Here is a 12,500-nt window from a genome sequence, read left to right as displayed (position 1 = left end):
TAACAATTAGAAAAACATAATCCATATTAATTTTCACCAAAAATTCATTATCATTTTGATAGAGAATAATAGTTTAGAACAATTCAGTCATACGAACAAGAATTATCGTACATTATCATATTGTTGGGTTTGTGGCAGCAATGAAACGTAAATAAAACAATTTTTCTCTTATATGCTATGTGTTTAGGAAAAAGATATTGAATTGGCTCTGTAACTTTGTTAATTTTGAATTTATAAGGATACATTAACCACCAGAGGAATTTATTGCAGGTGATTAGAAATTCATTTCTCGATATAATGTGGTTTGGATCCTACAATAAGCTGTAGGCCCGTTGCTAGGTAACCAATTGGTTCGTAGCCATGTAAATATCTGATCCTTTGGGCCAACCCTAGGAGAGCTGTTAACCCATAAGATACTTGTTGCTACAAAAGCTTGCCCATACACACGTTTTTGTAATTTAATAGTCATCTTAGGCTATACTACCCTTGGCTGGATTTTGTCTGTTAAATCTGATGTTCGTTGGTTCTGGATCCATTAAAACAAGCTTTTACTGTCCAGTCAAACCTCGGATTTTGTACGCCCTGGTTTTCGTAGGCTTTTCCAACAAAATTTTGACTCAGGTTTTGTAAGTATCCTCAGATTTCATACACTTGGCAAGTCTCCTTCGAGGGCCCGCCTCATGACTAGGCCCCATACTTAGCATCCAAACAAAGCATCCCATGTTCTCTCGTGACCCATTATGCCTTTGTGTTCGTTGTTTTTTGTGTTTTTTTTTTTTTTTTTTTTATTAAAGTGCAATTGCTAAATAAATTATCATGAGGCCAAAGAAAGTTCCAAGTGCCAGCCCTTTTGTAAAAAAGGCGAGAAACACTACAGAATTTAAGAAAGAACTCGAAGATAAGTGTTGGAGGTGATAATTTGTGAAAAGGTAGAGATGTTGCATGCTGATTGTAGTAATAAAATACCTACAAGAATTTAATGCCAGCAGAGGCTAGTTTGAAAAATTAAAAAAGCTAACAGGCATACATAATGTGTTTACTTCATTGATTAAGGACATGTTTGCAAAGTGAATTGATGTAAAAAATTTTGTGGAGAATTATCATCCCAACAAAGATGTAATCAGTGTCTCCATGTTCAATGACAGTACCTTGTTTCACTTTAAGCCAATTTTAAAGAGATGCCAGAAACAAAACTCTGGACAATTTTATTGTGTGACAGAGGTCCAGTGACTCAAGCTGGTCCTAGTGCCAGTAAAAAACGAAGAGGGGAAGTAACCCCCAGATAGTGCCATTAAAAAACAAAGAGGAAAAGTAACCCCAGAGAGGTCCTTTATACCTGAAGTCTCTCTCTTCCATACACTAAACAAGGCTTCCAAAAATGTAAGAGTGATGTTGAATGTTTATTTATCCATTTCATTAGTCATTTATATTTCTCTCATTGTTTTATGTATGTAAAACTGTGTGTATTCTCTATAAAAAAAAAAGTATTTAAGAAAATTTTTGGGGGAAGTCTGGAATGCATTAATTGGGTTTACATTAGTATTCCCTATGGGAATTATTGTTTCAGATTTCATACATTTCAGACTGTAAGACATTCTGTAGTTGCGTGAAGAAACTTTTTAAACATGGGGTTTTGAAGGAAGTACTCCGCGCTCATAATCTGCCCAGTTCATGTTGTAAATTTGTTGACTAGACTAAAACAAATCTAAAGTTTATTAGGTTTTTTTGTAATAACTTATTTTATAAGTTGTATTATTTGAGATGAAACTTACCTACTGTTAAATTTAGCTATATCTCCCCACTGATTAGGTGAGTCGGCATTCAAACAAAAATTTGAATGGCTGTCTGGATGAATGTCTAGTTTACCTGTTCTGCACCAGGTGTGTTTCAAATGTTTTAGCTCTTGTCAGAATTCTCCTTGCCGCCATTGCGGCAAGTTGATTGTTAGTATTCTATGAAGTTTGGCTGTTTTACACTTGTTTACGGTATTGCAATTTCATTTTCCTAGGATATCTTCCACTGGAAGCAAAACCAATAACATCAGGCTATGTAGGAATGTTTTTGGTGTAACCAGGATGTTGAAATTGGAAGTTGATCGAGATTCCTTTGTACTTGCAAGGGTACAGAGTGTGAACTTGGAACTACTACATGTGAAGATTCTGGTGATAGAAGTTCACTCTCGACGTGGTTCGGAAGTCATGTAAAGCCATTGGTCCCGTAGCTGAATAACCACTGGTTCCATGCAACATAAAAGCATCATACAAACAAACAAACTAGATGTGAAGAATGTAGGGAATTGTTCTGAGAAATTTAGGCCTGTATATGTCATATACAGGAAAGACGGGAAACTAGTAGATTGCGAAAGCAATTAGTTAGGTCAAGACTTAAACCTGTCAAGCTATCCCTACTCATACTAGGTATTTTAGTAGGCTAGTATTGACTTCCTTTGTAGCTCCGCCTTCTGCTCCCCATTCGGTTCAGGAAAAGCGTAACGAGAAGCTTGAACATTAAACCTATTTTTAGTTCTAATACCAGTTGAACAGAGTCCGTAACGGGAACGTTCCAAATCCCTCCATAGTGTGCGCTCTTTTTCGCGTTCCCTGTTAGAAGTAAGGTGTTGGTGCCCTCGTCTGTACATAGCCTGAGCCTAGGACTGCTCTGCGACAGTTGGTTGTGTCCACTACCAGGGAACCAAGTCGGTTCTTGGGACGATGGGATTCTGTGCCCTCCAATACCTACTTCGCCCTTTTCATGGTCTGAATCTTGTTTAAAGCGTTCACCAAAGGACTATTGAAGCGATTGCCTAGGACCGTTAAAGCAATTGCCTAGGACCATTAAAGCGTTCACATAAGGACCGTTTTGGTAAGCGTTAATGCGTGCTCCGTAGGTGCATTCTGTTGTCTTCAACACCTAGTTTTAGGTGTTAGCATGCATAGGTTTAATAATATATAATATAGGTATAGATATTTTATTGAGATGATAATGTATCTGTAGCGAGTTTTACACATTTAGATATGTCAACTCAGTCGACTGTTTATCTCTCATGTTTGGGTTATTCTAAATTCTCGTCTGCTAGCATATTCCTTTTTCTTTGTAGTGCTTGTATTCGTTCTTTGCTTGCTTCCTTTTCAGCTATTGGCAAATCTCTTACTACTGCCTCATTTAATGTTTCTCTTTCAAGTCTACACTGTCTATAGTATCTAAAGTTCTCGCCAAGTTAGATATTCTAGCTTCAGAGATTTCTAACTTAGTTTCATGTAGGAATGCTTTCAAGTATGTACGATCGCTTTCGGATGAGGCGGGAGAGTCGTTGTAACTCCTCTCCCAGAGTCCCACCGCCTCCCACTTCTGGCGCCTCTTCTCATTCGACTTGTGCAGGTTGTGGACATTGTTGACTTGTGGGAGCGCAGTTGACTCATGCAGACTTGGCCGAGTCCTGAGTCTCTTAAAACCATCTAACTCTCATTGAGTCGTGGTGAATGCGATACAGCACTCAGCTGCTGTCACCTCTTATCGACAAGTGTCGCTTTTTGTCGCCAAGGGTTGCAGAGAAAGAGCAATCCTTTAAGCTCTTTTGTTTACCTCCTGTTGCCAGCTGTCTCCTCTCGTTGCCTGCTACGGAAGAAGCGTTTGAATGGAGTTTGAGGAACTCTTTCGGCTGGTCGGCGTTTGTTGCAACACTACGCCTTGCTGTATCCTTATTTTGTTGAGGAAAGAGGCCACATAGAGAAAATGTCTTAATTGTCTTTGCGTATTTCGGTGACCTTTAAATATTGGAGAAGAGAACCAATGCTTTCTCCAATTACAGAGCATTTCGTAACTTTTCTCGTCCTCGGACACACAAATCTCCCTTTGGGTCTGCCTTGGCTTGTCGTCTTGTGTCATTTAAAGTGGCAGCGAGCCGAAGGCCGCCTCTTGCTGTACAAATGCTTATTGGTCCTTTAACCGTCTTTAGTAGGAAGTTCGCTTTCTTTCTCTTTCCTGCGGGGAAACGAACTCGAGACTGACAGACATGCTGATGAATTTCCAGTCTAGCTTGAGTTATTACCTTTTAGCTACGTTGCCTCGTCTCTGCGACTGCTTAGAGAGGTGGAGACGCCAACCCGGTGAGTTTGTGTAGCCAGCTTTAGGGTTTGTCGCCAGCAGGAGTTTTTAGTGAGGAAAACAAGTAACTAATTTCTGATGGTGCAGGGTAATGTCCTCATGCTTATACTCGCTCGGTTTGGAAGAAGTGAGATCACTTTCGCTTCCTGTCTGATTATGCAGCTGGGTTTAAGGCGATAAGGGATTATCTATTGGTAGTCTTGTTTTATACCTTTCAGGAATAAGCGCAGACTCAGGTTCTGGGATATGGTCAGTTGACACCTCCTAACATGCGTGGAGAGACTTGAGACCAGTACATTACATGGTGGAGACGGTGAACGGCAGTTGTGATTCTTTTTTGGTTGTCCTCCACTAGTTTAATCTCCCTCTTATAGCTTCCTTTGTCTTCAGCAGAAATCTCTCATAAGTCTCTTTTTAGTAGGAGATTGTATGTAGAGGGAATGATGGTCCAAGGGTAACTTTTTAGGACGAACTCCATAAGTAATTGGAGATATTCTTGGACGTTTGGAGACTGAATAACAGGAAAAGTGTGTCCACATACTTGCTGGTTTTATAGCATGGTTTTAGTGCCTTTCCAAAGAATGGCCAGACTTATGGTACATATGCAGAATGTATTCCACTTACCAATACATCCACAGTCATGCAAGTTCCTTCAAGATGTTTTTACTAGAAGGTATTGCTGTTCTGTCCACTTTGGGTTAGTGTGCAGCCCTCTATAAATTATGTCAGGGACTTGTTGCCCATTGGTGGATGGTGTCGACTTTAGGAGCAAGACACTTCTACTGAATCAGTGATTCAAGTTGGCCAACTATGTCAACAGTATTTCAAAGGCCAAGAACCTGTTGCTTCTTCTGGCCCAATTTCTATGCATTATATTGTTAATTCTCTATATCCACATTCTTATCTAGTGATGTGGGGATGATATTTAATTATGCATGCTCGTCGGTCAAGATGAATAGGCATGTGCTGCTTAAAGAATTTTAGCCCTGAAGGAAACTTCCTATATGGTAAGGGCTTTTCCTCATTAGGAAACATGGCCTTACGGGATATTTTCAGATAATCATGCTCAATTAATGTACAAGTTCATTAAATTTGTAAGTAATCCAGAACCAAGTTTGGCTCCAGGACTGTAGGAGGGACTCTGTAACCAAGAATTGTCCATTTTGTTCTTAAACCTAAGTCCAGGTTTTGGTCTTTTCCCTCTGTCATGCAATACAGAGTTCAATTAGTGTCATTACACTTTCATGCAACATAGGGTAAAAAAATTTTAGATGTCAGGGCAGTGGAAAGACATCAAGATGCTCAGCAGGTTTATTCCCAGTCAGAAACAAAGTCTTTGTGGGAAGTTTGCTGCTTTGAGTGAAATGAAACTACATATTGATTTGATCATTCATTCTGTGGAAGGACAGTGTTTTAGCAATTGGGGATTCAGGAAGAACAACTACTACAAGGGCCTTTACATCCGTAAGTTTGGCACTTGGTGTGGATTTAAGGACACTCATTTAGACTTCCTAGCATGTAGATGAATAGGGACATCCGAATTATTACTACTACTTTGTTGGCCCTCAGGCTTGAGCAGTGGATGTTTCCTTAAATTTTGCCTAATTCAGACTCACAGGCCTGCCTCTCGTATCTACTCTGAATATTTTGCGATTTCAAGTTCAAGAATAGCTTAGTGTCTCCTGTAGAGCCCTTGTAGCCTCAGGGCAAATGATTTTCAGAATTTCCAATGCTCTCGGTAGATGTCTCATTCTTCCATTGAGAAGAAATCAACTCTTCTACACAATTCCATACAGTTCCATTAACTTAGGCATCTCCTTAACTGCTTGGAGGTGTTAGAATGTCCCCTCCCAATAATAAGATTTTCAAGTTATCATAGGATCTGTCCTTAATTTAAAACTTCCATGGCCTGGGGTCAGAAGCAGTGGTCTGTGTATTGCTGAGGGTGCCATTCTAGAGTAATTTTCAGCGCCTGGATCCTTGTAGACGTCAATGTTTTCTGTTTAGAGGAGATAAGACTGTTTAGAGGAAATAAAATTTTTTGTTCCATATGTACTTTCCTCTGTATCGCATAAAGTACTTCTAGATCTTGCTGAGGACCAGCACTGTAAGGTGTTGAGATTGAAGCCCCTTCATCTCTATATCAGTCTCTCTTTGGAGTTTAGATGCGGGTCTAAACTTTATCTTACTGTAAAACCTTTTATTTAGCACTAACAGTGGTTAATAGGTAAATTTATTGTCAGCACCCTTCTTTAAGCTGGTGTAAAGGGAATGCTATTTTAGCTTTCTGCCTTAGGGCTGAGGGTGATGTTAAAGCTATGCTTTAGTGTCCTGTAAGAATTCCTATGTAACCCCTTAGTGGGGGGGAAGAGGAAAATTCTCTATCCTGTTGGGGCATTTAAATTTAAAGGTTAAACCTAGAACATTATCATCCTTTTAGAAACCTTGAACATCTTTGGAAGAGGCAAAGTTAACCTTTGGTTTTGGGGTTTTAAGGAACATAGACATTGTCAAAGGTTAAGTCTGGAAGAGGCAAAAATCAACCTCTTGTTTTGTGGTTTTAGAAAACCCAGCTGTCTTTGCCAATGGTTAAGCTTGAAGGCAAAGTTAACTTTTGTTTTGTGGTTTTAGAAAACCTAGAATATATTTGCGAAGGTTAAGCTTGGAAGAGGCAAAGTTAACCTTTTGTGTTGTGATTTTTAGAAACTTTGTCAAGGAACACAAGGTACTCTGTGACGTATTGGATAGGCTAGTGCATGAGAACTAGCTCCATATCTTCTACCTTTATTGAAGGTAAACATTCATAATGTGAGCAGCAGTTGCAACTTCATTTCGTGTTAAGTCAATTTGTCGCTCCAGAATAGGATTGATGAGATACAGTAGAAGTACAATTCGGTTTTTACCCGATCACTACCTTAAGTATACAGACTTGTGTTTGAAAACAATAAAGCCCTTAATCCGATACTAGTAGTGGGTAGTCTTTTCCTGAATTGAAAAAAAGAGTAATTCTTTTTTGTATAGGAGCTTACCTTCATATCGTAAAGGTATTATTTTAAGTGACTGTCGTTTGATAGGGCTTTTGGACCCAGGCACTGGGGTCCCTCATACCACTTGTGTTTCATGCTGGCTGAATTGAAGTGGTTTTCTCCGCAAGGCTGCTCTTTGTTGCATATGTATGAGAGCCTTGCTCCCTAAATGGAATACAACTTCTGGTGATAGTAGAATCCACCAAGGATTCCAGATCAGGTGAGAATGTTTTTGGTTTCGTACAAGAAACCTTTAGCTTAATTGCTGAGCGGAATTTTGTCTAGCTGCACTACCCACCATCCTCTTCTTAATGTGGGAATCAGCTAAATTTAACAGTAGGTAAGATTCATCTCAAATAATATAAATTTTTATAATAAAATTTATTATTTGGATACTTACCTACTGTTAAAGTAGACCCAACCAGCCTCCCCACAACTTAGTGGGCTGTCAAGGAGAATTCTGACAAGCTAAAGCATTCAAAACACACCTGGTGGAGAACAGGTAAACTAGACAGTCATCCGGACAGCCATTAAATTTTTTGTTTGAATGCCAACTCGCCTAATCAGCGGGGAGATATAGCTAATTTAACAGTAGGTAATTATCCAAATAATTTTATGAAAATAAATATTTTCATCACTGCTTTGCCTTAACCTTGTTGGTGGGATCCTTTGCAATGAGTTATATGCTTATTATTTTTTTTTTTTTTTTTTTTTTTTCCTCCAAGATGAGGGGAATGGAACGTCTCCTTATACTGCCTGACTGCTTGTTATTATTACTAGTTTATAAACTATACAGAGATATAGCTACAGTATTTGTTTCTCAATCGTAAACACCTAGAATCAGAATGATGTAGTATTTTTTTTTGGTTTATGTATGGATTTCATAAGGAAAACAATATCACTAGCCCTCTTATATATGTACTTAGTCATCATAATTAATGTTTTTGGTAACCTTTTTCTTCTTTACTAAAGCTCAGACAAGGCCTGTAATCCTTTGCTTTTGTTATTACTTCTACAACTCAAGTACTGTCCTTGTAACACAATATTTAATTAATGGTTTTTCTTATGTATATAAATATTTCATTTATTTCTTTAAATGTCACTGTTTCAGCAAGAGTTGAAGGTTTTGCTCTCTTCCCTTTCCTATTTAAAGTGTATTCCCAAGTAGTATGTAATGTATGATTATTTTGCTTATGGGAGCTTAAGTAGATTTCTTCTTGTTTCTTACTTTGGTCTCTCTCCTGCATAATTATGGTTAGGGATTAGGGTCTTAATTTTCAAATTGGTTGTGCAGCATATAGTTTTATGTCTGTACGGCTGGTGTTATAATCTAATGTCCTTTTCTTTTTTCTCAACAGATTTGTGCAATTATTGGAGGAACTTTCACTGTGGCAGGGATACTAGACTCATTCATCTTTACTGCTTCAGAAATATTCAAAAAGTTTGAATTAGGAAAACAGAGTTGAGAAGGAATAAGAAAATTGAATTTTATATTTGGTAATAATCTTTCAAATGTGACAAGGTTTTTATACAAAGATATTTAGTGTTTTTCAATTGAGAATATTGGTACTTATTGTAGCAGTATAGCAAGACCTTTTAATAATAACAGTGCATTTGTTAAGTCTACAATTTTTATATACTTGACCTTTGTCTCTCTTAACAAGAAGCAATTTTATTAATCTCCATTTCTCATTAGCTGGGGTGATATATTGCAAAGGAAAATATAGTCAATCTCTTGAATTTAATTGTTGATGTCTCATGTTGAAATTTTCTTTTGCCAGCTGATGTATCATTTTAAGTGTTGTTACTTTTTTCATTTTACTTGGTTATAGGTTATGTAGATATCTGATAACTTTAATCTCAAGGTGTTGTCTTATTGAATAGATGTGATTTTCTAGATCCTCTGGAAGCTGATTTTTTTCTAATACGATGCAAAAGTGTTGAGTGAACTCAGTACTAACTGGATTCTTAGGTTATTAATGTTCTAACCAAGAAGGTTTTTTTTTGCTAAACTGTTGTATGCGGGTGATGATAATGATCTAGCATAACCAATTTCACTAGTATTATGTTCTTGAAGATTGTAGTCTGTCACTTATTGGCAAATTTTTTTTATATAGAATTGTAACAGAATTAATGTATAGAGTTATTCTAGCTTACAAGATACTATCACCATCAGTCTCTGGTCTTTTCCAATTTTGTTGTTGTTACATGTGACCAGTGATAACTTATGTCAATATTACTGCAGTAAAAGCTTGCTAGCATAGTGCAAGAAAAGATTGTATATTGAGAAAGAGAAAGACGTTAGTAGTCTTATCAATTTTATAGCATGCATATTTATTCCAGATTAGTTGAAATTTTCCACCCCAATTATTTAGATATAGTAAATGTTCTTTCAAAGAAGAATTAAAGTAACTGGAGGTGCTTTTGACAGACACCCTCCAGATAGCCAAACTCAAATGGGATTTATTTCAATCTGGTCATAAAAGTTTTTTGTGCTCTCAATACTGCCTTGAATTAAAAAAATATATATTTTACATATTTTAGAGATTGATTGCATTTTCTCCATGTTGAGATAATTTTCTTTGCTTAGATCTACTTAAAATAGACTTGCATCATCTTTTAAATGAAAGCTGGGCATATACCATTACTATGGGCTCTTGCCTAATGGCAGCCCATTAGTGTGATAAGGTGTGATGGATTGTGTGTTCTGGTGTAGAATTATGTTTGATATCGAATAGAAGTTTCACTACTTAATGGTGTTTCAGCATCCAAGATTCTCATTCATGGGTATTAAGTAAGCACTGGAGCATTGCTTTGCATCAGTGTACTTGGCCATATATATTATAATTCTTAAAAAGACTAGTTTTTCCTTAAAAGGTAAAATTCTCAGTAAAGTTTTTCCTTAAAAGGTAAAATTCTCAGTAAAGTTTTTCCTTAAAAGGTAAAATTCTCAGTGTCAATGTCAGAATTTTAATAGTTTTTTATTTAAGTATTAGATAGTTGTTGGGTCATTGAAGTACCTCCCTGCTATCTGATGAGATGTTTGTACCATACTTAACAAATGCACTGAATATTTATTACTGTGTTAAAATCTAAGAAGTTATTCATTTTTTACTCTTATTTATTGTAAATAATTCTAGATCTGTTATTCCTTAATTATTGTCAATGCTTATTCCAGTAATTTATCTGTCGGAGGTTGCCTTTTTGAGTTGATTGATGTTCCTCTGATTATTCGTGGAAATTTCTATTTTTTATTTTTAGTAAAATGATTTGCTTTGGTGATCATTTTGTTTTTTAAATTAAAGTTGAGATAAAAAGCCTTTAGGAAATAGGCTGTTGGATAGAAAATGTAGGTAGGTCACACAAAATGTGTTTTGCTGGTTGTAAATTAGGTATCATTTGTTTCTCGGCATTGTTTCTAAAACACTGCTTGTTGAATTGCTTGATAATACTGGAGTGAATATATTAACTTTGCTAGGATATTGCATTGTTTTGATCAACAAGTAGTCTTCCAATATTTTGATTATTGTCAAGGGCATGGAAAATTTATGACATATTCAATATAACTTTTAAACTGCTCTGTATTTTTGGCTTGAGGAAACTGCATGATTTTGGAAAAAATGGGTAAAATTCCTTTGAAACATAGAGCTGTGAAATGATAGCAGTGTGTTTCATCAGTTTTAAATGTTAAAAAATGCAGTAAAAGTTTGTACGGTTTGTTAACAAGAAGGAATTTATTTTTATTTTATTTTTAGGACAGCTTTTTGTTATATGTCTGTAAAGACTGTTATAAATTTTATAAAAGAATTTTTTTTATTTTAAACTGGGTATGAAGGTGTTTTGAGTTTTGCTTCAAGCTTTCTTGCTAACTTGAAGGTACTTGATTGCAATTGTATTTTTCTATATATTTTTAAGTGACTGATGGTTATGTGAGAGGTATTAAAGTCCACACAATGAAAAAGGAAGTGTTCTGAGAAATATTACTCCATTTTTTGTGAAACTGAATCCTTTCTCTTGTGTTTCTATATAGGGGTTTTCAGTTTGGATGATACTACTAAAATAAAATTCAGTCTTAAGGAGTCTAAATATAAAAAAAAATTTATTTGAGGTGAATCTTACCTTCTATTGAAAATAGCTTGTATCTCTGTTGATAGGTGAGGAGATATAAGTTATCTTTAACAATAGGTAAGTATCCAAATAATCAATTTAATTATGAAATTTAAATTTTTTAAGATTCAAGCTCTAATTAGCGATGTTAACTACAGTTAGGTGACAAGGTACAATTGATGTTGGTCAAGTTGTCTTGAAAAGGTGGTTCTGTCTTGAGTGGGAGTATTGACATTAAGACCCTGGCAGTTAACTCAGTGGTCTGATTAAACTGTAATAATAATAATAATCAGACTATAATAGACAGAAATTTGCAACTTAATACAAGAGTTTCTGAGAAGTTCTCTGTAATATTGTGTCTGTGATAAGTGATAGATTGTGACAGATTTGAAGCTGGTGCAACCTAGCCAGTAGTACTGTTCATAGAGTGTTCATTTGATGGAAAGGGATTCTTTTGGGCCAACTTAATATTTTTTTTCTTTTTTCGACAACTTTTGAGGTAGGAGGCGTATGGATTGCGTTGGGGGTCTTCAGATTTGGAAGTCGTCTGTTTCATGTTCTTTCATTAGGGGTAAAAAGTATGGTAAACCAATAGTACCAAGTATTTTTAAGTTCACAGCTATACATTTTCATAATGTTCAATGATGTCAGAAAAATTTCCCATATTATTGGGCATCTTTGGAATTGTTCAAAATTACATTGCATGTTGAAGAAGTGGCTTTTCACTATTAAAGAGTTTAGGATGTAAGAATCGAGACAGTTTTTTTTCCTTGAAATAGAAATGTAAACATTATAAACAAGAGTACTGGTTTTATGAGTGATGGAAGTATAGCTCAATTTGATTTTTTATATAAATCTCTGTGATATATTGATGATTTCCAGAGAAGACAGTTTCTAAAGAATAACAGTGAAAAGTTTAGATTTTTGTTGTCTTTTAATTAAAGAGAAAGGTGTAATTTGTTCAGTCTTTATTTGAAGCACAGAAGTTACACTTTTTATCCAGGCATTTGACATTTTAAAATCAAATGTATATACAGTTTAGCAGTATTGTTTGGACTTGTTTTATTATATGAAAATATTTGTTAATGAATTATCATCCATATGTGGAGTATTTTTCTACTACATTCCATTTCTGATTTCTTAAATAAAGTGGTTTAGAATAATTTTTTTCATTTTCACTTAGTATAGCATGAGACTACTATGTTTTGTAAATAGTTTTATTCTTGTGTGATTATGGCTAAACTGAAAAGTAAGCGCAAACTA

At 35.8% G+C, this 12,500-nt stretch overlaps 1 protein-coding gene across 1 annotated transcript in view; it reads left to right on the top strand.

Annotated features, from left to right (window-relative positions):
- The window catches only part of LOC135222870 (endoplasmic reticulum-Golgi intermediate compartment protein 1-like), a 101,064-nt gene extending 88,725 nt beyond the window's left edge, over positions 1–12,339 (top strand). Inside the window, exon 7 of the mRNA XM_064261220.1 lies at positions 8,489–12,339. Within this exon, the coding sequence (XP_064117290.1) occupies positions 8,489–8,596 (108 nt within the window). The 3' untranslated portion in view covers positions 8,597–12,339. The remainder of the gene's footprint in view (positions 1–8,488) is intronic.
- Positions 12,340–12,500: the final 161 nt, after the last annotated feature.

Source organism: Macrobrachium nipponense, chromosome 8 (assembly GCF_015104395.2).
Source record: "Macrobrachium nipponense isolate FS-2020 chromosome 8, ASM1510439v2, whole genome shotgun sequence".
Classification (NCBI taxonomy): Eukaryota; Metazoa; Arthropoda; class Malacostraca; order Decapoda; family Palaemonidae; genus Macrobrachium; species Macrobrachium nipponense.
This window is presented reverse-complemented; position numbering and strand designations above follow the sequence as displayed.